Consider the following 23,717-nt stretch of genomic DNA (forward strand, 5'->3'; position numbering starts at 1 on the left):
ACAATGAGAGACTTGTTCCACAGAAATGATTATTTATATTCATTTATATTCATATATACTCATATATATTCATTTATATTCATTCATAGAGTGTGATTGGCTAAGAAGTCAAAAACTAACACTAAACGTAGAGTCTTTTTCACTGTGTAAAGCCATTAAAGTCAGTAAAACCATGAAATGAAACTCAAACATTATGTAACAAGAAGAACATTACTCTGAGAACGTCCTGCTCTTCAGCCTCATTAAAGAGCTGGGGTCTGCAGGACGTCCCACAGAAAGACCTGAGGGTGTGCACATCTGCAGCCACTCACTCAAATGTAAATGTACTTAATGTACAAACAAATAAACAAAAACGATTTGTTCAAAGTGAGTATGAAAAGAAACTAATCCTTGGACATGGCACATGAGCCCACCCACATTAAGCCGGACTGTGGTGGTCCAAAAACCCCGTGTTTCATCAGAGCTCCATCGTTTACCCATTAAATACAGGAGGTTTGCTGAATTATTCACGTGTTCCTGGATCCTGGAAATATAATTCAAATTGACGGGGCCCGCAGTATAATTGCTTGTATAGAGGAGAAGAACACGAGGCGAGGTTGGGTTACCCTGACAAACATAAGAGGACAAACATGTTCGATGAGGCTTTTTTGAGACAAAATGAGACGCCGTTTTTTATCATTTCCTGCTGCACAGTAAACGTAACGTCTTTTTCTCTCTTGGCATCAGTGTCCAACGTTGCCAGAGAAAAAGGTTAATTTGTTCGTCTTCCATAAAAGATCATGTGTCCATCGTGTTCAATTTAGTCTTTGAGTTTTTTCTGAGCGGAGCCTCAAACGTGTCATTTTTCACAATTAAAATCGGTTGTTTTAGCACAATGCCTGCCGTTCTCAGCGGAAAATCATATCACTCTAATTAGGATGGCTCCGGGATGAGCGACTGGATTTTTATTTTGTTTCTTCCATCAAAGCGAAGATACCAATCTCTATCTCTGTTTCGAGTTGCTACGTGACGCACTTTTTTATCACAGCGCCATTGTTAAAACATCAAGAACATGAAATATGCAACAGGAAGTCAACACTACATCAAGTACGCATCACACGTCAACTCCGGCTTATTTTGATGTCTGGAATCCGCTCGTGCTGCAATTTTCTTTTGATTGTGGAGATTCCCTTGTAGTAAAAAGCCCACGTGCGTTTCCCCCGGCGCTCAAACCGGGAGAGGGCGGCACCAATTAGCCGCCATTTCTCCAGAGAGACGGTGAAGTCACTCTCTCTGGGCAATCTGACACCAAGAGCCACGCCGCCGCCATGTGCCGATAAACACTCCTCTGGTGCATAATATCGACGGCCGGATGTGGAGTTTTTGAGTCGATATCTGATATTTGTGCCACAGTAAATCGATACTGACCGATACCAGTGTGTTTTTAAAAGCCATAACAAGGAGCACGAGTATGTTAAGATGTTTCAAAGTTCACAAATTAAACGTTTATTGCAGAGATGCCAAGTAACTGTTTGTGAAAAATATGTCTGTGTAACTGCGTCTCTTCTGATAAAACGACATTTGAGTTTGACAAATGTGGTTTATTGCTTTGAAAAACAGAAAAAAAACATCCATTACATCCATTACTCTGAGCAGCTCTCATCTCCACAGACCTGAGTTGGAAATGTCGTTCCTTTGGTTGTTCCGCAGTGTGGCATTAAACCACAGACTATATAAAGAAGTGGACTAAGTGAGCGTGACGTCACCACAGCGTTCGGCTCCAAATGAAGCTCATCGAGGCCGGAGAATTTCAATCACAAGTATCATAGCAACCACAGAGCCAATCAGGAGAGAGGCTGTTGAAGGTCACGCCCCTTCTCACACCTGTCTCGCCTAACGTGTCTGTTATTAATGTTCATATCTCGATTTACAGACACAATAGTGAAATAAAAACCCCAGGATCATGTAGAGGGTTAATACGAACATTTAAGACCAGAATGATCACAAATATCTGCATAATGACACAAAACGGTGCTTTTGTTTATTACAGTTTTGCTTGTACTTGGCGTTTGTTTTACTGCAGTCTTGGTCCTCCAGACTCTTCTTCTATGCTTTTGTTTCTTCTTCGTGTGACCTTCGCCCTAAGTATAAATTCAGAGTTTGACGCTGCCTCGTCCCTTTGCAAATCCATCTGTTGTAATCCCATGATTAACGTGTCCTTTTGTTATTATTTGCCTTTATTTACATCTGTAATTATATTTTATTTGTGTTTAAGTTCATATTGAGCTCTGATGTCGCTCCGTTGTTTTCATTTCTTCGTGTGAACTGTGCGCAGAGATGCTAACTCTGTCCATTATGTTCTTTCCTGTAGTTTGGGCTGGACAAAGGGAAATGTTAATCTCATTTTGGACTTTTAAGAAGCAGCAGATTAAACGTAGAGCCCCTCCAAAAGTTCCCGCCGTGTCCCGTGGCTCCTGAACACATCACAAACTGCACAAAACAACACAACGCACAAGTCCACCGCTCACACGAGTCTGACAGGAGCAGCTGCAGAGAGAGGAGCCGCAGTTTTACAATAGAAAGTGAAATGGAGCCAGAGTCGATGGAACAGGAAGTGCAAACATGATCACTTCCTGTTTGGAACGTAGCGGTTAGCGGGTTAGCGATGACATAAAACACATCTATATCCGTGGAGATGAAGAATATTCTGAGGTGTGGGTTTAACTTTGTATTTCCACGGAATCGTGCAGATGACGCGCCAACCACGGAAAGTTACACACTGTGGCTTTAACTTGTCGATTTTGTGAGAATAATAATGAAATCTATTAAATCACGGCGACTCATCTGTGAAAAATAATGGAAAAGTCGAGGATTGAGCGCCGCGGAAACGCATTTATCACAGAGTTTGAGCTGAAACGCAGACGCTGAACACATTCGTTAAGAGCGTCGTCCGGATGAGTGTCGTTTTATGGCCCCCCAGAGGAACCGCACAGGAATGTGTTTGCAGAAACGACACAAAATATTAAAACATAATCAAGACGACGCCGAGAGACGGAGAGACTGGGTTTGGCCTCGTCTCAGGAGCTCGGAGCGTTCCACGTAAACAACGACAGAAAAGACTTGGCACTTACAGCACTTGACATCTGCGACTTTAAACATCTCCAACAGCCCAAAAATATAGATATATATAGTTTAACGGCGCAGAGTGGACTTTTGACATTAAACTTCAGGGCAAAAATACTCGATTTTTTAACATTATGATCCTAACGGCCTTGAAACGGGAGCGTGAGGACAGTGCACAGATGTAAAGTGCTACAGGCAAAGGCAGGAACAGAAAATACGCAGTTTATTATTTATTTGACCAGGCTTCAACTTCTGAAATCAATTATTAAACCATTTTTACTGTTTTAAGTTTTAAGGAGCAGCAGCAGTTGTAGTAGTGCTGTACTGTCTCCTATGCTTTTCCTATAGACATACAGAGTTTATAATCCTCCAGCGAGGTACTCCTGCAGGATGTGAAGGCGCTCCGAGTCCAGAGGTAGAGCACTGACTGAACCCCGAGCTTAATGTGTTTGAGTAAATAAACTGAATATTCAACAGATGTATTTAAAATGATGCTAAAAGATAAAGATGTCAAGATTTGGCCAACAGAAAATTGTGATTATTCAGCTCATAATCATGTCATATAAAAATAATAATAGTTATTTCAAGCATTTTAGAAGCAATTCCACACAAAAAAAAGAAATATGTAGTGCATTTGTGTCGCTGTTTATGTCAATTTCATTTTAATTTATCATTCAAACATTGTATTAATGAGAAATAATAATGAACCGAACAATAATGAAAGAAAATGAAGAATCTGATGGTTAAAAGAGTGAATAAAAGTACAAATCTGATGTTTCTGCTCATAATAATAATAATAATCAGTGAAATCTGACATCGTGAGCTTCTCGTTTACGCCTTTGCACTGAGCGAACTCCTCGACGCTCACAGGACCAAAGGAACAGTTCAGTTAAACCTCCACTTCTGCTAAACTCCATCCATGTTCTTCCTCTTAACCGGGGGCCGCAGTCTACACAGAGACTCCCAGACTTCCCTCACCCCAGACACGTCCTCCAGCGTGTCCTGGGTCTTCTCTGGGGTCTCCTCCCGGTGGGACATGAACATCTCCCCCAGAGAAACGTCCAGGAGGCATCAGGAGCAGATGATCGAGTCTTAGCTGCTCCTCTCGACGTGGAGGAGCAAATCTCTAAGGGAGCGAGGTAAACGATGTACGGAAATGTGAAATAAACAAACTAGAATGTAAACGCCACAGACTGTAAAGAAGTGAAGCTCATCGAGGCTAGAGCAGGAACAGCGGCAAATCTGGAGCAGAGATACATATTTGGAATTATCATAGCAACTAAAGAGCCAATCAGGAGCAAGGATGTAGAAGGTAACGCCTCTTCCCGCCCACACCGCTGGTTTAGCAGGGAGCGAGCGCCTAGCAACGCCGTCAATCAAACCTGTTGCTAACGCTAACAGGAGCGACCTCGGGGAAAGGACAACAACAACAACTCAAAATAAAAAAAAAACTCAAAAGAACTAAAAAAACAAACAAAAATAAACTCAAAATAACAAAAAATAAAGAAAATAAACAAAAAAAATATTAAAAATACAAAACCTCAAAAAAAAACCAAACTCAAAATAACAAAAAAAAACAACTTGAAATAAAAAAAAACCTCAGAAGAACTAAAAAACAAACAAAAAATAAACTCAAAATAACAAAAAATAAAGAAAATAAACAAAAAAATAATACAAAAATACAAAAACTAAAAAAAAAAAAAACTAAAAAAAACCCCTTAAAATACCAAAAAAAATAAATTTAAAAAATAAATAACTAAATAGACTCAAAAAAAAAAAAAAAAACCTCAAAAAAATGAACCCCAGGATCATGTAGAGGGTTAATACGAACATTTAAGACCAAAATGAGTCTGACACTTGGCTGTAAAGTGAATTGGAAGCGCGCTCATGATCACTTCCTGTTTGTAGCATGGCGGCTAGCAGGTTAGCTATGTCCATTTATATAAACAGTCTACGGTAAAAGCGTTGAAATGATTATCGCACTAACGCTTGTTTCCATTTATATTGTATTTACATATAACACTGTAAAACCATTTTGTCAAATACTTTGCGCCTCGTTTAAAAAAATATATATATTTTTTTTACAAACGGCTCAAATACAGCGACCTGCAGCCACTTTGCTCACTGGTAATTGGTTTCAAATCTTCCCATGGAATGCTAACAAGGCTATTCCGCGGCTTTCACAGCGAACAGACGTAAAAGCAAATGTCACATTCGAGGCAGCGCTGGTTAAAATCACTTCAACATCAGCCCCGTTCACTTTGATTATCACAAAAACTCAAAAGTCGCAATAATGACCCCAAAAAAAAATTAAAACCGCTGACTTTTTCGCTCTTCTTCTGCAGTTTAACCAGGAAGACACATACGCTTAGCAATTAACCAAGCTAACAGGCACGTTGCTACGCTAACGACGCCCGATATACCAGTATGAGTAATAGAAAACACACATCCACGGTTTTATTGGGGCCGGCGCTACCGCTACGACGGCTCGACTTAATGAGACTGTCTCCGAGGATGAGAGCTAGCTAGCGTTGGCCTTTTTTTTTTGCGCGCTTTACTTAGCCGTACCGGTAATTAATGACAGAGGAAACAAATCCCACAGGACATGAATTTTACATCAGGCTGTTTATATGCCGTTCAGACGGGTTCAGGCTCGGATGGTTGCGGAGGGCAGAGGGCGAGCGAGATAATGCGCCGGCTGCGGGTTCGTAACAGGGCGAATCTATATGTCAATACCCCGGGATCATTTCAGCGGTGATGCATTATGACACACGCCGCTTTGACGGATGGAGCGAGGGAGCGAGGGAGCCTGAGGTGAGCGGAGCGAGGACGCCACGGTTAAAGCGGACGTACAACGCTATTGTCTCATCTGTGTTTTAATGCAGTTTCCTCGTCACAAACAAACCTGGAGTTGTGTTTTGTTGCTGTTGTTGTTTCTTTCACACATGTTTAATTAACACACAAAAAAACCTCTGCACATTTAGGCTGAGTTCTTCTCTCAAACTGAAAACACTCTGTTCCACCTTGTGATGTCATCATGTGGCGATACAGGAAGTGCTCCACTGTGTTTTTAAACTCCACACACCTTCAACAGAATCATTTGGATGATTTGGAGGAGTTAGCATTTTAGTAATTTTTTTTTTTAGCAGTTTTTCTAGTTTTTTTTTTTTTTTAGTTTTTTTTTCATCTTTAGCAACAAAATACACACTCAAGAACACACAAGAAGTGAGCATTTTAGTTGTTATTTTTAAATTTACCAGTCTTAAGGTCAACAGGTTTTTAGCTTTTGGTGCCATTTTTAGTTTTTTTTTTTTTTTCCAATTTCAACTGAACTAAACTTGCAAACTCCCATTTCTAGAATCATTTGGATAATTTCAGCACAGGAATTGCCAAATTTTTACTGAACTAAAGGTAAAAAAAGGAGCTGTCGACATGAAAACTACCACTTGATGACATCACAAAGTGGAACAGAGCGTTTTGAGGTTTGGAGATGTTACAGATTAATAATAAACATGTAAGAATGAAACAAAACACAACTCCAGGTCTGTTTTTGAGGAGGGAACAGCTTCAGAACATGGATTTTGCGTAATATCGGATCTTTAAATTCCTCTTATCTTCTGTTTTTCAAATTTAAACAATAAATTTAAAAAGTGTAATTAATTTTTCTGTGAATGAAAAAACAAGGAGCAGCTCAGTGAGGTTTTGTGTTCATGTTTTTAGACTCTAGGGGGCGCCGTAGTCTCTTCTGTTCATGTAAAACACTGAAGTTTGAGAAGAGACGAACTGTTGAGGTCAGGGCCGTCACCAGAAATGTGGGGGCCCGGGGCAAGAAGCTTCACATGGGCCCCCTAAAACATGAATTACCGTATTTTCTGGATTTTCAGTTTGTCCGCGGGTGCGACTTATACTCAGGTGCGATTTATACGTGAAATATGTTTTTTTCTTCATTATTAAGCATTTTTTGGCTGGTGCGACTTATACTCCAGAAAATAATAAGAAGTTGGTCCAGTTCTGACCTCTTCATCCCCCCCGTGTCGACTCTCCTGGTTCAAACTAAGTAAAAAAACATCTCAAAAGACGTTTTTTTTGCTTATTCTACTTTACAAATGCCGTGTTTGTGTCTCAAAGTAACAAACCACCCAAACCAGTTTAGTTTTGGTCCTCGCAAATTTAAATTTCCCAATCAACAGAACTGCAGCGTCTCCACAGTGTGACCCAGTATTTCTGCCTCTTTCTTTCTTTGTTTTTGGCCGTAGCCCTGAGCAAACCAAAGCTCACGAAAATGAAATAAAAATAGACAAGAAAAATGCGCTCGGAAGCCAGAATAAACTTTAATAAGGAAAATACATTTGGGCTGCAAATCATAAAGTGGATTTTTATGTTTCAGTGCTACATCGAGAAGCGTCTTGCCAAACACGGAACAGTTCTCACATTAGAGTCTTCGCCAACGCAGTTTCAGCCGTTGTTAAAGGCGCCGTACCTGATTTAAACCGACTTAAAAACATGAAAAACACTTTAAAAAGTTCATTTTAAGTGTATTGTAGTGGCCCAAAACAGACAATTTATTCACCGTGATGAGTTTATAAGAGCTAAAAACAAAATAGGGAAACACAGCTAGCATGCTAACACGCACTTCCTGACTATTGGACAGTAAAACGCTTTATAATCAAATGCAGACAACACACAGCAGACTAATTTTGACCTTTCTTTAAGTTCTGCTCAAGTACATGGGAAAAACTTTAGTTAAAAAAAATAAAATTATCCACTTTAAAATGTACTTCAGTAAAGGTAGTACAGTACTTTACTACTTTTACTGAGTTACTTTCCACCATTCGTCCATTTTAGACACATTAACTGGTCGACTAAAAAAGAAAGTAGGGCAGTTAAGACAAATAAAATGAACCCAGCTTAGAAAAACAATCTTTCTCTAAACTTTCTGCTCTGTTCCACCTGGACGGCATTTGCAAAATAGAATAAACAAAAAAAAAATAATTTGAGATGTTTTTTACTTAGTTTGAACCAGGGGAGTCTACACAGGAGGGGGGGGGTCAACACTGGACCATCTTCTTATTGTTTCATATTCGAGGGGCCCATGTGAAGCTTCTTGCCCCGGGCCCCCACATTTCTGGTGACGGCCCTGACCTCAACAGTTCGTCTCTTCTCAAAGTTCAGAGTTTTACATGAACAGAAGAGACTACGGCGCCCCCTAGAGTTTAAAAACATGAACACAAAACCTCACTGAGCTGCTCCTTGTTTTTTTCATTCACAGAAAAAATAATTACACTGTTTAAAATTATTGTTTAAATTTAAAATATAGAAGATAAGAGGAATTTAAAGCGTTTAATTATACAAAAGTGACTCCTGTGAGGTTTAAATCGTGTTCTCATGTTGTTTCCTTCTCAAAAACAGACCTGGAGTTGTTGTTTTTTTCATTCACACATGTTTGAGTCACACTTTATTATTAGTCTGTAACATCTACAAAGCTCAAAATGCGACGTTCCACTTTGTGATGTCATCAAGTGGTAGTTTTCACGTTAACAGCTCCCGTTTCTTTCTAGTTTAAAACCACAGTGGAGCACTTCCTGTATTACCACATGACATCATCTGTAATTAAATAAATGCAACAAGCAATGCACGAACATCTCCATGGAAACAAGCAGGTGGAAAAGTTACATAGTGTGTCTTTAAAACTATTTGTTGCTTGTAGAAACTGACGCAAATGATGAAAATTTTGTCATGTTTTAGAATATTGTAATTCCAGGAGCTGAAATGATTCTATAAATGAAGGTGTGTGGAGTTTAAAAACACAGCGGAGCACTTCCTGTATCACCACATGATGACATCACAAGGTGGAACTGAGTGTTTTCAGTTTCAGAGAAGAACTCAGCCTAAATCTGCAGGTTTTGTGCGTTAATTAAACATGTGACAATAAAACAAAACACAACTCCAGGTCTGTGTGTGACGAGGAAACGACATTAGATCAGATCAGAAAAGATAAAGTTTAATCTGAACAAAATCCGTGGGAAACCCTGGAGTTGCTCGTAAAACCCACTGAAACTGTTTAGACACGTTCATTTCCAGAGCGATTCATAACAGATGCTGCATCATAATATATTCATAATAAGATCTGGCGTGGCATCAGGGTTTGGCAAACGCACAAAAACATCGCTTTAGTTTACACTTTAATTACTATCATCTTTTGTAAACTTACATTTTATTCATTTAGCCTCCACCATAGACTGTAACCCGCGTTTCAAACAGGAAGTGATCATGGTGCACTTCCTGCTCCATCGACTCTGGCTCCAATTCACTTTCTATTGAAAAACTGTGGGCTGGTCTTAAATGTTCGTATTAACCCTCTACATGATCCTGGGGTTAATTTTTTTTAAAAGTTATTTTGACTATTTTTTTAGTTTTGTTTTTTTTTTTCTTTTTTTTTTAGGGGCTTTTGTTTGTTATCTTTATTTATTTTATTTTTTTAGTTATTTTGAGGTTTTTTTTTGTTTATTTTCTTAATTTTCTGTTATTTTGAGGTTGTTTTTTTGTTTTGTTATTTTGAGTTGGAGGTTTTTTGTTATTTTGAGGGTTATTTGTTTATTTTCTTTTTTTGTTTTTGTCATTTTGAGTTAATTTTTAGGTTTTTTTTTTAAACTGTCCTCTCTGTCTCTGTCCTTCAGACTCATTCTGGTCTTAAATGTTCGTATTAACCCTCTACATGATCCTGGGGTTTTTATTTCACTATTGTGTCTGTAAATCAAGATATGAACATTAATAACAGACAAATCAGGTCCTTCTTTCCCCGAGGTCGCTCCTGTTAGCGTTAGCAACAGGTTTGATTGACAGCGTTGCTAAGCTAAACCAGCGGTGTGGGCGGTAAGAAGCGTTACCTGCAAAACTGTGGAAATTTACAAGGATGAAATCTAAACTGGTTTGGGTGGTTTGTTACTTTGAGACACAATCACGGCATTTGCAAAATAAAATAAGCAAAAAAAAAAACTCTTTTGAAATGTTTTTTACTCAGTTTGAACCAGGGGAGTCGACACGGGGGGGAAGAAGAGGTCAGAAATGGACCAACTTCCTAATAACGTATTTTCCGGAGTATAAGTCGCTCTGGAGTATAAGTCGGACAATCTATGAAAAAAAGTCTAAGTTCATATTCGAGGGGCCCATGTGAAGCTTCTTGCCCCGGGCCCCCACATTTCTGGTGACGGCCCTGACCTCAACAGTTTGTCTCTTCTCAAAGTTCAGAGTTTTACATGAACAGAAGAGACTACGGCGCCCCCTAGAGTCTAAAAACATGAACACAAAACCTCACTGAGCTGCTCTGTCTCTTCTCATTCACAGAAAAATTAATTACACTGTTTAAAATTATTGTTTAAATTTGAAATAAAGGCCATAAGCGACATTTAAAGAGCCGATATTACACAAAACTGCCTCTTGTAGCTTTAAGTCGTGTTCTAATCCTGTTTCTGAGTCACACTTTATTATTAGTCTGTAACATCCCCAAAGCTCAAAACGCTCTGTTCCACCTTGTGATGTCATCAAGTGGTAGTTTTCACGCCAACAGCTGCTTTTACCTTTAGTTCAGTAGAAATTCGGCAATTCCAGACTTGCTGAAATGATCCAAATGATTCTAAACATGAAGGCGTAGAGAGTTTTTAAAGAAAAGTGCGCCTTATGATCCGGAAAATACAGTAATTCATAATCGAGGGGCCCCATGTGAGGCTTTGTGCCCCGGGCCCCCACGTTTCTGGAGACGGCCCTGAACATGAACAGAAGAGACTACCTGATTGGCTCTTTGGTTGCTATGATACTGAAACTCTGCTCTAAATTAACCGCTATATTTGTAAATTGGGTAAATTTACAAATACAAATTACAAAAATACAAAGAGAACAATCGAGGGACTTGTTTAACTACAGAAAAATACAAACATAAGTCCATTTCAAACATTAAAAACCAGAGCAGGTGCGAGTATAAATGTTTTTCACCACATTATTAAAGTGCATTTGTGGAACCAAACTATCCGGTTTTGCTCGTCCTTGAAATAAATTCCACTTTTCTGAACCAAAACAGCCACAATCCCTTTCCCCCCCTCAGTTCTCAGACGTGCGCTCTCGTATTAAACGTTCCAGTATCAACGCTTTTATCCATCCACTTCTGATATCACACATTTTCTGCAAACCTGACCCACACTCTTCCAGCCGATCGCACGCTTTGCTAACGGGAACCATCAAAACTGCGTAACAAAACAACACAATAGCACCATCCTTCAGCCGTGAGTCAGAGGAAACCATTACGCAACCTCCACGCCAGCCGGCCGGACGCACCGTCACCGCACTGGGATACTTACAACAACAAAAAAAAAGTAAAAAAATAACTCCCCTGTCATGTCCACTTAAACAATTTCCACCTCCAAAACATCACCTCGCCATGGCAACGAGAAGGACAATTAGAGCGCGTCCCTGCAGACTGCGCTGTCTATTTCCGTTGCCGTGTGATGCGCAGGTGGAGCAGAAGCTTATGGTGCGGCTATAAATGTCCCCTCGTTCTCGTCTAAATCTTACCAGGAGGTGTCTTTCTCAACGCAAACAGCCCAACAGCGGCGGTTTTCATGTAAATAAAGACGTTGGCGTTGACGTTTCGATCTCCGAGCAGCTTTTTTTTGTGTTTTTTTTGAGCGACAGAGTTAAATGGCCCGTGTTACGCTGTTTTCTTTTCTGTTAACAGACCAGGAGTTGTGTTTTGTTTCATTTCACTCGACATATTCAGGGTGTGTTCTTCTCTCAAACTGAAAACACTCCGTTCCACCTTGTGATGTCATCGTGTGGTGATACAGGAAGTGCTCCGCTGTGTTTTTAAACTCCACACACCTTCATTTCTAGAATCATTTGAATCATTTCAGCTCCTGGAATAGCTGATTTCTACTGAACTAAAGGCGAAAACGAACTTGAAAACTACCACTTGATGACATCACAAGGTGCAACAGAGCATTTTGAGTTTTGGAGATGTAGATGGACTAATAATAATTGAAACAAACACAACTCCAGCTCTGTTTCTGATGAGGTAATAACATCATAACACGACTTAAAGTTTTGTGTAATATCGGACCTTTAAACCGCATCTAGGACAAATCAAACATAAAAAAACACGACTTGGAGATTTAAACTAGTTCTAATCTGAGATAATCCAAGACTAAACCAAACGTCAGGACTGAACCAGGTCTAACAAACGTAAAACAGCAAAATGGACTATTAGAAGATATTTCAGTTAATCGATATTCATGATTTAATAACGACTAGAACCGTTTTAGAAGCAAAATTTGGTCATTTCGATTCAAATTGTTGCTCAAAATATGTAAACCAAACTGTAACCTTCTCGCTGACTCTTCATGTCACATTAAATCAAACCTATTCAGCAAAAACGACTTTTCAGATCTTTAAATCGTAGTAATTCTAGTCGTTTCTTCTCGACTCTCTGAAGGTCGTGTCTGGAGTGACTCATGTTTGAATCTTTAGTCGTTTATTTTCAAGACGCCGTATCCTGTTTCCACCTGTAGTTCTCCACTTACTTTGTTCTACCATTTTATTTTCTCAATTCTTAACTTCTCAAATGTGTAGGATTCGGGAGCGTCACGTAATTTTGGAGTAAGTTCACTTGAAAACTACCACTTGATGACATCACTCGTAGACGTGGGACGATATTAAAGTTTTATGTCACGATTATTATGGCCAAAATAATTACAGTTAACGATTATATCACTATAATGATTAAAGTTGTTATGGATATGAATAATTATAACTTTAACAGAGAATATTCTGGATGAGCAGGGCCGTCAACTGAAATTTGGGGGCCCAGGGGCAGGGAGTCTCACATGGGCCCCCTGTAATACAAATTAAAATGAAGAGGGTCCAATTTTGTCCCCCCTGTTGACTTCCCAGTAGATAAGTTGTTTTTCCTGCACATTCTCGTGATATAACGACGATTATTTTTGTTGCCGATTATCACGATTATATAAAATGTCCCACGAACGATAAACGATAAACGATAAATGATATTACTGTTTATTGTCCCGTCCCTAATCACAACATTTTGACAAACTAATGATGCAGGATTATTCAAAATATGTGTGAATGAAACAAAACACAACTGCAGGTTTGTTTTTGAGGAGAGAACAGCTTTAGAACGTGGATTAAAACTTAAAAAAGAGTCAGTTTTGCGTAAAATCGGACCTTTAATGTAAAAAAAAAAAAAAAAAAATCATTGGAGTTTCCCACCAAAAATAGGTTGGGTTCACTTCGATGATGGATGGTAGAGCTCAGTGAGACCCCGACTGTGTTAGAAACAAACATCCAAACTTAGGAACCTTATTTTTCACGTTTAAAAAGTTCATTTTGTCTTGTAAAAGTTCCGTTTCATTATTTGTTCGGGATGGGCTCCATACGCTGCACTAATCTCACAGCTTAAAGTCCTTTGAACTGACAACAAAGAGTTTGGGGTTGAACTCCGGCCTCGCTCTCTCAAACTATCGTGGAAATAATAATAATGTGTTTATTTATACTGATGCACAAGACGGTGAACTTTGAGTCTTTGCTTCATGTGGTTAGACCCGGTAATTACAGAAATTAATCATAAACCAGGTCAACGAATCTGAAGAGATAAATAAATAAACACCAGCGGTTCTATTTTACGCAAAACTGACTCTTGTGAGCTTTAAGTCGTGTTATATTTCTGTTTTTTTCTCAAAAACAAACCCGGACTTGTCGACAAACTAATAATAAAGTGTTACTCAAACATCTCTGAAGCTCAAAATGCTCCGTTCCACCTTGTGATGTCATGAAGTGGTAATGTTTTCAAGTGAACAGCTCCTTTTACCTTTAGTCCAGTAAAGATCAGCAACTCCAAGAGCCTGAAATTATCCAAATAATTCTAGCGAGGGTGTATTTTTTAGCATTTAAAAACACAGTGGAGCACTTCCTGTATCACCACATGATGACATCACAAGGTGGAACAGAGTTTTTTTTCAGTTTGAGAGAAGAACTCAGCCTAAAAATGCAGGGTTTGTGTGTTAATTAAAAATGTGTGAATGAAAATCCAGGTCCGTTTGTGACGAGGAAACGACATTAGAACAGATCAGAAAATAGGGTAACATGATCTTTTTAAAGAACGGTGTGATGTCGCCTGAACACAACGTATCGGGACAAGAAAAGGTGCAAAAAAACACTGATGGTATGTCATAAAATTAGCATGTTCCATTATGAGAGGAGGCGTATGCTAACTATTGATTCTTGCTATCCGCTGTTGCACACGGCATTAGCAGAACACGGGGATTTGCTTTAAATAGGTGTGGATCGTTTTGGAGGAACGCACACCCTGGGATCAATACGGCAAATGATTACGGCTAATGATTGCACACGGCGCGGAGGATTAGCAAATTTGCCAAACGCGCAAGTTCAGCCAATAACAACGTGGCTGAGGTAAATTATTTTCCACTCCGATCCGAAAATAAATAAAAAACCCCATCGCACTCGAATGCATCTCAGGGAAAGGTTGAAATATCCGACATAAAAGGACGAGCCGCTCCGGTCGCGCTAGCTAAACAAATGCTAACAGAGTTTTCGTTGATGAACTTCAGCTGATGAATCTTAACAGCTGCAATTAATTTTCATTCACGCCCGTGCGATTGGAGTTATTTCAGCGCCATTAGCTTAGCCGTACAGAATGGCTCGTGGATCGCATATCATAAATCCCGGCGGCTAAAGAAGTTGCAGGGGATGATCTAAAATTAAAAACTAATAAACACAGAAGCAATTACTTTCGAGTGGCGTTCGCTATGGTCAGAGTGTACCGCGGCTCCGGGCGATCGCAAACTCCTGGTCATTCCAAATTCTCTCTATAAAGCACACTTAATGATCCCCGGTGACGTTTATGTAACTTCTGATTGGATAGCAACAACGGCCGACAGAAAAACAAGTGCGGGGAATTGAGTGGATTCAACAGCTAACTACTGTACGCTCGCTTTGTTGATTAAACGCTAACAGCCTACAGTTAGCCTATGCCGCGGCGTGTTTACTGACGCGTTACAAAAGCTGAGCAGGCACATTAAGCCCCTTCAATGAAAACAGTCTGTGATGACCACTTTCCTTTTCTCCCTAAGCCTCTTTTCAGACAAGGAGGCTAATTATGATAATTCACTTGTTAATTACATTTACATACATCAGAATGTGAACGTGGAGCCGGCGCTGGGAACTCATTAAACTTTGGGTATTTTTCATATCTCCGCGGTTAATGGCTGGGAGGTTGTTACGCGCAAAAAAAAACAGACACCAGACTTTGGAGTCGTAACCTTCGCATCGCGTCGTCTGCAGAGTTCGGCCTCTCCCTTGGGTGTCAAGTTATCATGCGGCGGGAGATTCCAGGGAATAGGCAGGAAAACAAACAGACGTGTTGACAAGGGGCCAGAGTTCAGGCGCACACAGGCTCCATTGAGACATCAGCGCTGACCCCCCTTTTCTTTGAACAGCAGCGGCGCAAAGGGAATCGCGTTTCCCTGCACGGCCGCTACTCGCAAAGCCCCCCCCCCCCCCCCCCGAATATCCAGAAGTTAAAATCATAATCCGGGCCAACGCTTCGGGGCAAAGAAAAAGTCATGTCAAGGTTTCCAGTTTCCACGTCTGCTCGGGAGCTTAAGCGCTTGAGCTCACCGGGATACGGCGGGATAAGGCAGTCGTCAGGTAATTAGCCGCGTTATCGTCTTGATGTAAGGTCGCTTCCTGATGACACGTACGTCGCTTCGCCGGTTTCTCGTAGATTAATTTACGCCGTCGGCCGCCTGACAAGACTCTCTGTGTAACTGATCGCTCATTTCGGCCTTCGACCATTCGTCTACTGCTCTTGAATCACGCTGTTTTTTTTTTTAAGTATTTTGTCACAACGGGGCCTGAATTATCTCCTGATCTATTACCGTGTGTGGGGGGGAAAGTTGACGAGGTAACCATGGAAACGCAACTTTAAAAAGGAAAAACAACAGAAGCTAAGTGAGAAATGTGAAAATGGATGACTACATAGTGCGCACGACGCCACTCCGATGTATCCGGGGTTCATGGGTCCAGCGTTCATAATGGGTTTGGATAACGGCTCGAGATTAAAGAATTTGATTGGGTCCAAGCTTTGTGCCGGGGATGGCGCCTCGGCTAGCGTTCACGGTAATAAAGGAGCCGCGTTTCCGTAGCCGTACAATCCCTGCGGGAGCTATACTGCGTTCCAAGGTGAATCTGTAATTTCTGTCTGCAAATGAGGCCTTTCTCCCAAGACTAACACAAGCTCTGTGTGTTTTTTTTCTTTTCGCTCCCACCATCACACCTGAATTGCATCCAAAATTAAAAGGCAGCCATCTGTGACTTCCCATCCCCGCAACCAGACACAATAATTACACTAAATGAAAGTACGAAAAAACAAAGGCGGACTCACCTTCAGCGGGGTCTGGAGGTCCGAAGTCCAGGTCGTAGCGGAGAATGTAAAAGTTATTCCAAACATAGAGCTGGTTATCCCGAGGGTTATAATCCACAGCGGTTATGTACTGGTACTGATTTGGGAACGGGATGTCCGTGTACTCGCCCTGGCTCAGCTTCGTATTGTAAATATAATCAATCTGGCTCCGGCTCGATTCGCTTTCATTTTCTTCGTAGGTGGAGCGCACGACGTGCAGAACGCCGCACACCATGAAGGCGTTGGAGGCCGAGCGCTTGTCGTAGGCGGTATCCCAAGTCGCCTCGAATCGCAAGGTGTACGGGTTAAGCTGGCTGATGACGATCCGACCGTTGTTCTGTTCCGTGGCGTAGATTACCCACAATCCCCTCTCGTCCACCGCCAGGTCGATGTCCGTTTTGCCGCCCCAGCGATACGGCGAGGTGTCGTGGTAGTTGGCGTTGTTGACGATCGCCTCGCCGCTCTTGATACGGGTGCGCAAATCGAACTTGACAATGTTCCTGGTGCGTTCCTTGTTGAAGAATATGGCGCCGTCGTACGCCACGAATCCCGTCCCGTCGACTCGATGCGGGAGTTTGTAGGTGGTCGTTTGGCGTCCGTTTTTGAAGTCCTCCAGGGATGCGTACTCGATGAGCGTGTCCGTGCGGTACGGCGTCCACGGCATGAAGAAGACCTTATCTCCGGCTTGAAGAGGGTCTTTGCACCATGAGCCGGCCTGCTGCTCCGCTTCGAACAGGAACGTGGCCCCTCCCACTCCTTTCAACGTCCCGGGACATATGAAAACTAGCGACAGAGAGAAGAACGGAGAGAAATGTTAGCGTTTAATTCCGGCACATGAAATGATTCAGACACGTCTCTATGAAAAGATTCACTCTCGCTGCTTAGAACAAAAGGTCAGGGACTGTGAATTTGAAAGAGATTTACTAATGTCTTTTTAAATAAAAGTAAAGAATGCCAAAATAAAACGTGAATGAAACGTGTGCGTCAAAAGGTCTGCTGCTACAGGGACAGAGTCAAACTAAAGGAACGCAAAACCTGCAATAAAAGACATGGAGAATGGGAAAGGTTTGAAAAGACGCCCTAATGCTGCCGTTCACATACATGGACACACATGCATATTCACATATCATGGACAGAAAAAACAATGTGAGAGAAAAAGGGGGGCAGACTTCACATCTTGGTGTGAACAACAGGTTGTCATGGCAGTGGCGGCAGCAAAGCATCGGTACAAAATGAAAAGTGAAGATTGGGGGCTCAGGACTGAACAGCGCTAAAGGATTGTCACTATTTTTTTCCGTGGCAAAAGACAAAAGAGTGTTTCCACTGATGGGTGAGGGAGGCCATGGCACGGATCCTGCTTTAAATTGGTTCCAAATAAACAGGGAACACTGAATTCCTGTTTTTCCTCTGTCTCTCTCGAGTTTTTTTTCCAGTCGGTGCCAATCTCACTCAGCCATCACTGCTTTTCAACATCACGTGCTATGGGTGCAGCAGAACTGGGGCCAAGCAAGCTAACTGGAAGCCAAATATACACTGCATTGTTCAAGAGTCCCTGCAAAAAATCCACTGGAGTTTGAAGCTACGATTGGTGACCCTCCTGGGCGTTTTTTTGAGATTCATTTTGACTCCCGCAGGTTCACAAACAATCCTCCAATGGGGTTTTATTTAGCGTCTGACAGAAGAGGCAATAGGAGGAGGGGGGTGGGAGACGTGAGGGAGTCGTACTTAACACCACAGAACAAGGAGCCAGAGGGGGGGGGTGGGGGAAGACCAGACCGCATTTACCTTTTTGCTCCACTTCTATTTCAGGCATTGGAAAAGAAAGCAAAAAAAGAGTGCAAAGGGAGAGAAAGGTTATCATGTGTCAACTAGCAGGTACAAAAGAAGAATTAGTCTGGAGGATGCCCCTTTGGTGAACCCGGCCGCTGTTTTAAGACGCTGGGGGGAAGAGAGAGAGAGTTTGTTAGTCGGGGTCGGCTCGTCCTAGGATATAGAATCAGTTTGAAGTCGGGTAAAAAAAAAAAGAGCCGTGCTTTGCGGCGCATGACATTTCTCATTCCTATTATCCTTAACTGCCGACGAAATAACACACAAGCCTCTGTAAATGCAGAATCAATGCCTCAGAGGTGCTGTTTACACGGCAACAGTGCTCCCTGAAACCAGCCTCTTCTGAACTTTTGATAACAACCCCCGCAGAAGGATTTTTTGCTGAAAATTGCACCGCGCTGACAAAGTTAACTCGCAAATTGACATCCGCGTGTAAAGGTGCACCGGCCTGTTAATAGGATCGTATTGACTCGTGTTTATTATCAGATCAGAGCTGTGGATACTGGTGATAGTGTTTTCAAACTCGATTTCGAAACTAAGGAATACGCTCCATACTCAATACGGATTCAGATAAAAAAAAAACACTGTAATTTTCAATATTAAGCTTCTCGAATTACAGGAAAATTGACTCTTGTGAGATTTAAGTCGTGGTTTTATGCCGTTTTCTCCTCAAAAACAGACCTGGAGTTGTGTTTTGTTTTATTCACACATGTTTGAGTAACGCTTTATTATTGTCGTCTACGTCTCCAAATAGTAGGGCCATTAAAGGTTGAATAGGGCCATTAAAGGCTGAAGCTGGAGACAATAGTCGTTTACAGTTTCAGTGTGGTTAGCTCCAGAACTGACTCCAACGATTTGTGCAGTTGACAGATTTAAACGTCGTCTTTTGCTGCATCTCCAAAGCTCAAAATGCTCCGTTCCAGCTTGTGATGTCATGAAGTGGTAGTTTTCAAGTTAACATCTCCCTTTACCTTTAGTTTAGTAGAGATTGGGGAAAAAAAACGAACTTAAACCTAAAAAAATGGCACCAAAAGCTAAAAAAAAAAGCTAAAATGCTGACCACTCCACACAATTAAAATACTGTATATTTCGTTGCTAAAAATGCCCCAAAAAAAAACGGAACCCCCCCCAAAAAAACAACTAAAAAAATTGCACAAAAAGCTTAAAAAAAAAAAAAAAAAAAAAAAAAAGCTAAAATGCTGTATATTTTGTTGCTAAAAATGCCAAAAAAAAAAAAAAAAATCATCCAAATGATTCTATAAATGAAGGTGTGTGGAGTTTAAAAACACAGTGGAGCACTTCCTGTATCACCACATGATGACATCACAAGGTGGAACAGAGTGTTTTCAGTTTGAGAGAAGAACTTTGTGCGTTAAACATGTGAGAACAAAACTACTTTTTTTGTATCGTTTCCTGCTCAAATGAGTATCTAGCTCCGTTACTTTACTTTCGTCAGCGCTAACTGGCAAAGGTTGTTTACGGCTTTAAACGACGCCAAAACGCGTTCATCTAGTGCTGAGTGAGATTCCAATAAAACGCTTTTACACAGCGACTCTCAGCTGTTAAAACAATGGCGTTCCAGACCAGTGTGGGCGCTCTGATCTCTGCCACAACAATAAGGTTTGAACAGAAGGACATGCTAGGGGGTGAACGGCGTCAACAAATTGGCTTTTTTTGGGTCTATTTTTAGATGAAATACTGAGAAAAATCAAATTGGAACCAGCAGTTGTCGCCAAGTGGTTACCCAAGTTTCACAAAATGATGTTTTGAGCTGCCAAACATCAATCATCTTCTTTAATTTGAGTGATTTCGACTTCTTCCTGCTCATGGATTTGCCGCACTGTTGTCACGTAAACCCACCTACAAAGCATCTGGTTAATGGCAAATGGTGGACACGTCTCCAGTCCTGCTCATATTTTTTGACGGATGAGACTCTCAAATCGAGCGCACACAAGTTATTTTTGCCGTTTATCGACCGAGGGTAGATTCTGCTCAAACTTTTAAAAAACACAAATCAAAGATGGAATCCAAAAAAAAAAAAAAAGTGTTTCGCCCACACACGTCAAAAAAACACGACACAGACCAAACTTTTGTAAATGAGCCACGGCGGTGCATGGGATGAGTGATGAGCGATCCGACCGACGTGGAGTCTGCGGAAGCTGCGAATACCTGGGGTCAAGAACGAGGGGAATTCCGCGGACATCTTGTGAAAAATTGGAACGTTAAACAAAATGCAGAGCAAAGAGGTTAGTCATCTGGGAGCTGCTGAGGAGGTGAAAGGGGGGTCTGTTTGAGAGAAGGAACCAAATGGGTCAATATATTCAAAATGTTTACTTTTCATAAGTTTTACACCGCCACGGGAGAGATGTAGCGAGCAGCTGCCGGGTTAGCTCGCTCTGAAAACACCTTTTAAGGCAGATTAACATCCCAGACATCTTTTACATACAAGTGCTGTTTGTCTTGTGCTCCAAATTACTCACATGGGAAAATTAGTACTTGAAAAGCTGCAGAGTAAACTATAAAAATCGAAGGGCATATTTCCTAAAGTAATGTTCAGACTTGTAGCTAGCGGCACGACGTTTACTCATGTATGAATTCTTACGTTTAAGAGTTTACAACCTCCAAATGCGATCGCAGAACTTGGTTTAATATCACAGATTCAAATGGAGGGACGTCTGCGCAGTCGTCCGTACAAAATGGTCGGCTAGTTTCGGGGAGTGAGAAATGGAAAAATATTTTACAGTACATTCTCGTGGCAAAAATGAAATCTACGCTCGCTCGTAAATAGCTGGATTTTTTACAAGATGCTATGATGTTCTTAAAGGCATAGGACAAATGTATGCTAGTAAAACCTTTACGATTATGGGTTGGGTAATTGCTTTTCAGTATGGGAGCAGTTTGAGCGGGAATATGAGGCGTTTTGCAGCGATTCTGAAGGGTAAGTCCAAAAGACAAAACGTTAATTAGAAAAAAAAAACATTAAAATAAAAAAGTAAAAAGCATGAATAATGAATTTGCGTGTTTTTCTTGTTTTATTTCTGACTATTTGAAGATTTGTTTTAGTGCTGTTGTGACTTGCCCTTCAGAGAAATCACTTTTTCTGTTAAGAATTTTCAAACATAATTAATACGATTTGACATTTCTGACACTTTGGCCTTTCAAACTGTCTAAATACAAGATATTAATAATCACCGATAGAACTGATTTCTTTATTTTTTAAATTCTGCAACACTTGAAGCACCTGCAAAAGAACTGTTTAGCTGTTAAATGGAATACAAATAAATCACAAGATTGTTTTTGGTTTGGAAATGGTAATGCAATACTTACTATATGGTACACACTCATACTGGACCTCTAAGTACTTGTACGTGCCGGGGCAAGGGTCAGGAAAGACATCAGAGCCAGTGACAACCACACACTGGGTACGGTTGTTGCACCTAGGAAGAAAAAATATACCGTTGACCATGGATTTTTCCATAAATTTCCGCAATCGCGCTCACTCCACTCACTCAGCTACTAAACAAACACAAAAGCAAAAGGTGCGAAGGTCCTTTGACAATGAATTTGATGGGATCCCGGGGTTTTTAAGCGACCTTGAGGAGAGGAATGAGAGCGTTAAATGGATCCAAATCAATGCAGAAATGGAGCAGCTAAAGACATGTCAGGAATTAGCCATAGCATTTCGCGTTAGCATGTTTTTGTACGGCGCTATTGAAAGAGCAGACAAGTCATTAGAGGCACTCGGCAGGTGGCTAAGGCATGCGGCGGCGGAGAATAGTGCAACCGCGGTACGCAAAAAGTGTGGCAAACATGGAGTAAATACGTCTTTTATATAGAAAGGACGTGGGAATGTTGAGAAAGATCCAGATGTTGGCTACAGAAAAAGGATTATGCACGAGCTTAGTGTCGTTTTCTTGATATTTCATAAACTTCCAACACAATTGGGAACCGATTTTAGACATTCCTTTGAGGTCATGAAAGAAGGACATTTTTTCCGTCATCGTGTTTTTTTTCTCTATATAAAGCTGAAAAAAACACCAAAATGTGCGATGTGCGTGTTCTGGCTCTTGTGATATTTGGATAATGCTTTATGTAACAAAATCCCTTTATTCAGAATTTGTTCCATTTGAAATCTTGTTTATTTTGGCGTGCGGGGCGCAGCATTGTTTATTTCACACTGTCAATACGCCGTCCGTAATGATCCTCTCGTTTGTTTATGTGGCTGTATTTTTAATTTATTTGAGCTTCTTGTGCGTTTTCCAATGTGTGTTTTTTTTTTTTTTTGACTCGCTCTCATCTTCTGTATAAAATCTCATCGTTTGCCATGTTTTATTTTCCAATTCAAACAGTTTTACGCATTTTACATTCTTACTAAAGATGCCGTCTCCCCGGGGATGTTGGAATATTCCTTTAGTGTGGCATTAAACATTTATCTCCGTGGTGACACTGCCTGATCGAATAATAGTTTAGATCTGTGGAGAGGCAAGTACGCACATTTTTCCAACATATTTTCAGCGAAATACTGAATAGGTTAGACGGGCAAGTTTAATGCCATTCTGGGTAATATTCCAGGGAAAACGGTAACATCTCCATGGAAACATGAAGGTAGAGCGCACGCATCTACCAGGAAAGTTCCACTGTGCAGCTTTAAATAGAGCTGGATTACAAAGAGGCTTTATTGAGCTAAAGAAAGGTAGAATTTGGAGGGTAAAAAGAGCCATTTTGTGTAAATACTGTGTAGTGTGTAGGATGAAAGTGTCTCTACTTCAGTCAAACTCTCTGCAGGTCGGGGAAGAACATCAGCAGCAACATAAACGATTAAAACATGAAGAAACAAAATGACACAAACAGGACATTGAACAGTTTGAAAAGCTGAGGATAAATACTGCAGTGGGTCAGCACATGCAAGATGGACACAAGAGCACAGAGCGTCAGAAGCATCAGGACATGTACAGTCACAGCACTGGACAATTTATATTTAAATTAAAAAAAATAGTAAAAAAAAAAAAAAAAGAAATCATAAAAAAAATTTAAATAAAAATGAAAAATTGTAAAATGTAATAAAATAAATGTAATAAAAAATGAATAAAAAAATAGAAATCAAATTCAAGTCTAAATTAAAATAAAATAATATAAATATTAATAATAATACATTTAATTAAATAAAAATTAAAATAATTAAAATGAGACAAAAAATAAAAATAAATAAAAAACAAAATTGAAATAAAAAAATAAAATTAAAACAATACAATTTAAATCAAAATCAAAGCTTCACATTGCAGTTTGAAAAGAACACACAATC

General features: G+C 40.5%; 1 protein-coding gene across 4 annotated transcripts in view; it reads right to left on the reverse strand.

Moving 5' to 3' along the window:
- LOC117385051 (adhesion G protein-coupled receptor L2-like) overlaps nucleotides 1–23,717 on the reverse strand; it is a 222,171-nt gene that overhangs the window by 97,632 nt on the left and 100,822 nt on the right. For all 4 annotated transcript variants that reach the window (XM_033982292.2, XM_055228534.1, XM_055228535.1 and 1 more), the window contains exons 4-5: nucleotides 21,743–21,852; nucleotides 16,571–17,371 (exon numbers count right to left, since the gene is read on the reverse strand). In XM_033982292.2, the coding sequence (XP_033838183.1) occupies nucleotides 16,571–17,371; nucleotides 21,743–21,852 (911 nt within the window). The remainder of the gene's footprint in view (nucleotides 1–16,570; nucleotides 17,372–21,742; nucleotides 21,853–23,717) is intronic.

Source organism: Periophthalmus magnuspinnatus, chromosome 17 (genome assembly GCF_009829125.3).
Source record: "Periophthalmus magnuspinnatus isolate fPerMag1 chromosome 17, fPerMag1.2.pri, whole genome shotgun sequence".
Lineage (NCBI taxonomy): Eukaryota > Metazoa > Chordata > Actinopteri > Gobiiformes > Gobiidae > Periophthalmus > Periophthalmus magnuspinnatus.